The sequence below is a fragment of the Haliotis rubra genome, unplaced genomic scaffold, assembly GCF_003918875.1.
Source record: "Haliotis rubra isolate DU_JTF1 unplaced genomic scaffold, ASM391887v1 Scf520, whole genome shotgun sequence".
NCBI lineage: Eukaryota > Metazoa > Mollusca > Gastropoda > Lepetellida > Haliotidae > Haliotis > Haliotis rubra.
Genome location: NW_025767214.1, coordinates 641,957 through 647,801, shown reverse-complemented (window position 1 = coordinate 647,801; position 5,845 = coordinate 641,957). Strand labels below are relative to the sequence as shown.

The 5,845-nt window shown below is 41.8% G+C and overlaps 1 protein-coding gene across 1 annotated transcript; it reads left to right on the top strand.

Moving 5' to 3' along the window:
• The first annotated feature begins 1,327 nt into the window (after positions 1-1,327).
• LOC124252652 (polyubiquitin-C-like) lies at positions 1,328-4,492 on the top strand. Its single transcript, XM_046686312.1, is given in 7 exon segments — positions 1,328-1,380; positions 2,018-2,386; positions 2,388-2,465; positions 2,467-2,847; positions 2,849-3,154; positions 3,157-3,410; positions 3,412-4,492. Coding segments are annotated over 6 exon segments (2,061 nt in total). The 5' UTR covers positions 1,328-1,380; positions 2,018-2,020; the 3' UTR covers positions 4,088-4,492.
• Positions 4,493-5,845: the final 1,353 nt, after the last annotated feature.

The window sequence follows — 5,845 nt, the reverse complement described above, 5'->3', positions numbered from 1 at the left end:
AACGTGATCCCTTCGATGATTCTGTAACGAGTATTTCTATTTGTTAACTGGACTTCCTCTTCTTAAGCTGGTTCTCGATCCGCTTTGCGCGTCGCCAACTTGCTCATAATGCGACTAGACGAGAGGGAGCCAAGTCACATGAAAAAAGTATTGGTGCGTGTGGTGAATGATTTCGGTGAAAGGTTGTCCACCCTTTGAAGAAACCGGTTTCTGAAAGAACAAGAGCGCCTGACAATAGACAATCTACCGTGAACATTACACCTTATATATCACATAAATCGGCCATGCATAAATCATTATGTACAAATAACCACCCCCCACACACACACACCCACCCCAACCGTTCAAAGAGAAATAAAATAGCTTGTAATTCCACGAGGTCGTAATTTTTTAAGATACGTGGATACATTACATATGTACCAAGGTGTCTAAATTGAAGCACGTAAAGTCACTTGTAGGACAAAATCACATGGTAACGTTTGCTTGCTGCTAACGCTGCAGTCAGCGACATGCGATGTGAACCAGACAATCCAGTGATTGATACCACGAGCATCGATCCGTGCTGAACCAAGTTCTAAAAAACCCGATCCCGCTAGTCGCCTCAAACCACAAGCACGGGTTACTGAAGGCCAATGGCGTCCCCTTTTCGGTTAAATTTCTCAAACCTGATGGCAGGCTGTATTCATTTCGTTGATTTCAAATATCAGATATCACATTCAATACACGATATTTCTATGAGGAAGTGAATTAATCACAGCCCTTTCTTTGAATGTCACGTAGTAGTACGTGATGAACATAAATATACTCTTGGAGCAATGGAGAAAAAGGAGGAAAACTGGATAATAGCACAATCCAAGAACAGTTTAATCACCTTGCTTAATTATTATTGGTTGGTGTTAACCCCCCTGGATGCCGGTGATAGATGGTTAAAAGATGACAATGACAATTTATTCAGTATGGATCGAGGCCACATATGACCTGAAGTACTACTTAACATTTTAATGGTTAAAATATGATAGATATAGAGGCTGAAATTACGATCGATCATGTTTTCAAATGTGACGTCATGAATGATACCAGCCCCTATCTACCAGAGAACCTTCGAGAGCTTAATAGTAAGATACGAAATTGAATACGAACATTCCTATATATGCGTAATCAGACAACAGCCGAGATGATTACAGGCTGCGCAAGCAATCTAATTTTAGAAACTGTCGTGTCTCTAAAAATAGAATCCCCGCTCGATCGCTGTTGGCAGGGGAACTGCGCAGAATCGGTTACTAATAATAGGACGTGACGTCACCATGTATATAAATATGAAGCGCCCAAAGCCTGACGTCATATTTTCTATCTACGCTGAGGAGAGACACGAAGTAGAAGGTGAGGACATTTTATTTTAAACCAACGTTGATCTTCAGGAGTTATCTTGACGTTCTCAATAGAACGGCAGATTTGAATGTGTGTATGTAGAAGAAATCCCGGAACGTAGTAATCGAATGCCGTCCGCGTTGAGATGTAAATGGAAAGTACGAGTATTTCCGAGAAACGTCCGCCATTTTGTCATGTACATTTCATTATGGAAAGTTCGCAACAAAGAAAGGGCAGAAACAGCTTCTTTCTTCAAGACATTGCTTAGCCTTTTCGAAATGGTTGATTACGTATTGCCTACTTAACCTAAAACTCTTTATTACTTATTCAGCAAACTGAATTCGGCCCAAATAAAATAACGAACTTCCTTGCAAATGATTATAATGAAAATCCGGAAATCCAATTCATTATTATGGTCTAATTTCAGGTATCAATGAACTACAGACAAGAAATATGTATAATCTGAAATTTAGCTCAGTATACACACTATTTGTTTTTGTTACACACTATTTGAGATGAGTAATTGTTGGTTGGGCTAAAATTATATGATCCTCTTTTCAAATTATAGCTTCAAACATCTACTTTAATCATTCATAGATTTGCAATGTAGTGAGTAATTTGTTAAATGGCCATTTTTCATCTGTTACAGAAAATGCAGATCTTCGTCAAGACCCTCACTGGCAAGACCATCACTCTTGAGGTTGAGCCATCAGACACTATTGAAAATGTGAAGGCCAAGATCCAGGACAAGGAGGGTATTCCTCCAGATCAGCAGAGATTGATCTTCGCAGGAAAGCAGCTTGAGGATGGTCGCACCCTCTCTGACTACAACATCCAGAAAGAATCCACCCTGCATCTTGTGCTGCGTCTGCGTGGTGGTATGCAGATCTTCGTCAAGACCCTCACTGGCAAGACCATCACTCTTGAGGTTGAGCCATCAGACACTATTGAAAATGTGAAGGCCAAGATCCAGGACAAGGAGGGTATTCCTCCAGATCAGCAGAGATTGATCTTCGCAGGGAAAGCAGCTGGAGGATGGTCGCACCCTCTCTGACTACAACATCCAGAAAGAATCCACCCTGCATCTTGTGCTGCGCTCTGCGTGGTGGTATGCAGATCTTCGTCAAGACCCTCACTGGCAAGACCATCACTCTTGAGGTTGAGCCATCAGACACTATTGAAAATGTGAAGGCCAAGATCCAGGACAAGGAGGGTATTCCTCCAGATCAGCAGAGATTGATCTTCGCAGGAAAGCAGCTTGAGGATGGTCGCACCCTCTCTGACTACAACATCCAGAAAGAATCCACCCTGCATCTTGTGCTGCGTCTGCGTGGTGGTATGCAGATCTTCGTCAAGACCCTCACTGGCAAGACCATCACTCTTGAGGTTGAGCCATCAGACACTATTGAAAATGTGAAGGCCAAGATCCAGGACAAGGAGGGTATTCCTCCAGATCAGCAGAGATTGATCTTCGCGAGGAAAGCAGCTTGAGGATGGTCGCACCCTCTCTGACTACAACATCCAGAAAGAATCCACCCTGCATCTTGTGCTGCGTCTCATGCGTGGTGGTATGCAGATCTTCGTCAAGACCCTCACTGGCAAGACCATCACTCTTGAGGTTGAGCCATCAGACACTATTGAAAATGTGAAGGCCAAGATCCAGGACAAGGAGGGTATTCCTCCAGATCAGCAGAGATTGATCTTCGCAGGAAAGCAGCTTGAGGATGGTCGCACCCTCTCTGACTACAACATCCAGAAAGAATCCACCCTGCATCTTGTGCTGCGCTCATGCGTGGTGGTATGCAGATCTTCGCCAAGACCCTCACTGGCAAGACCATCACTCTTGAGGTTGAGCCATCAGACACTATTGAAAATGTGAAGGCCAAGATCCAGGACAAGGAGGGTATTCCTCCAGATCAGCAGAGATTGATCTTCGCAGGAAAGCAGCTTGAGGATGGTCGCACCCTCTCTGACTACAACATCCAGAAAGAATCCACCCTGCATCTTGTGCTGCGTCTGCGTGGTGGTATGCAGATCTTCGTCCAAGACCCTCACTGGCAAGACCATCACTCTTGAGGTTGAGCCATCAGACACTATTGAAAATGTGAAGGCCAAGATCCAGGACAAGGAGGGTATTCCTCCAGATCAGCAGAGATTGATCTTCGCAGGAAAGCAGCTTGAGGATGGTCGCACCCTCTCTGACTACAACATCCAGAAAGAATCCACCCTGCATCTTGTGCTGCGTCTGCGTGGTGGTATGCAGATCTTCGTCAAGACCCTCACTGGCAAGACCATCACTCTTGAGGTTGAGCCATCAGACACTATTGAAAATGTGAAGGCCAAGATCCAGGACAAGGAGGGTATTCCTCCAGATCAGCAGAGATTGATCTTCGCAGGAAAGCAGCTGGAGGATGGTCGCACCCTCTCTGACTACAACATCCAGAAAGAATCCACCCTGCATCTTGTGCTGCGTCTGCGTGGTGGTATGCAGATCTTCGTCAAGACCCTCACTGGCAAGACCATCACTCTTGAGGTTGAGCCATCAGACACTATTGAAAATGTGAAGGCCAAGATCCAGGACAAGGAGGGTATTCCTCCAGATCAGCAGAGATTGATCTTCGCAGGAAAGCAGCTTGAGGATGGTCGCACCCTCTCTGACTACAACATCCAGAAAGAATCCACCCTGCATCTTGTGCTGCGTCTGCGTGGTGGAAATTGAACTTTTATGTAATTGTTATTTTGATCAAGGCCATGTCTTTTAATGGAAGAAATTTGTGCTTTATCAATAATCATGTTCAACAATATCAGATACTTCTAGCTGCCAACTGTCCCAATTTATTTTACATTTTCTTTCATAATTCACACGAATATGCTCTTCAACAAAAAATCAAGACAATAATTTTCATTCAGTAAATGGTCACAAGTGGCCAACTGTTATTGTTTGCCTCTGTTGCTGTTCAATATAAAATTTGGGTACATATGCCAGTTGTACTTTTGATTCATATATTGTTTTGATGTCCTGGCATGAATACAAAACTAATTATATTTTGGGAAAGGTGACTGCTATGGGTACTCTAACTTTTGTTTCAGGGCACATGTATAAAATAAATGTTGCTGAAGATAACAACTTTAGTCTGTTTTTGTGATCACCCAGTATCAGTTGCTGTTACTGGCATTCTTGAAGTCTCAAGGCCAATCTGTCTCTCCATTTTTCTTTTGGCATAGAGCATAGAAAGCTGTCTCATCTGTTACAATTTATTTGTACTTTGTAATAATCAATCGTTTTGCCACCTTAATACCTTTCCACCCGGGAGAGCAGAAGGTTGCAAATGACATTAAAATATGGTACAAGCAGCCACACATACACACGCATGCACGTCATAGTATGAGCGAAATGTTCTCAAGTACAGTGTTAAACCCCATTTCACCTCACCTATTGCAGGGTTTTACAGACTTTTAAAAATGTGAGTCATGGTGACTCACAATATTTATTACTGGGAGTCATTTTCAATAATTAGGAGTCATGAAAATTTTAATGTTTCTTTGTGTTTATCATTCTCAGTATGTAACTGTGTATGTCACACCACCAAATGAAACTACAGCATTGTTCAATTCAAACAGCCAGGATTACTGTCTCCTCTGACTCTTGAGTTCTCTGGAACAATCTGACAGCTCTGCAAAAGTCAAACTATCATCAAACAATATCAATTTTTGCTTATCAAATCGATTTTATTGAACTGAATTGTGAGGGCCACCAATAAAACTTGCGTCAAGCTTGACTCATATGATAATATTTTGAGAGTCTTTTACAAAATTGTTGCGTCAAATACGCTGGAATCATGCGTCATGTAAAACCCTGCTATTGCTTTTCTGAAGCCAGACTAGTAAAATTCTGTCCAGTCTAGTGAATGTCATAACACTTAAACATGTTCTCAAAACGGTGTTGAATGCAAAGATGTTCACAAATGAACTGAGGAGTACGCGTATGATCATATGGGAATGTAATACCTTTCACAGCAATGTGGAGATTTTGGTCAGCACAGGTGTCTTGACCTAGGACTGCATGGTATAACCGGTATACCACAATGCTTTTCAAATGATACATAATGGAATAATTTTTCTGAGAAGTGGGAAATTATGTAAAGAATATACATGTATATGAATATTTGTGCAATTATCTTTATGGTTTAAATTCAAATCTATGCAGACTTTCATTCATTCATTATTCAGAACAGCATACATGTACTGTGATACTACTGTATAAAATAGAAAATAGACTCCCTGACTGAGCAACCTTCTTTTGAGACTGCTGTTATCAGAACCTTAACATATATTTTAGGGACTTTTAATGTACAAAATAGGATCGGCATGTATAATTAGTGTCGCCTACTGTCAAATACGTATTGCAATCCAATTTATCTGCCAATACACCAGCTTATGTGAAGATGTAAAGTCATGTCTCGACAGCCTGAACTTG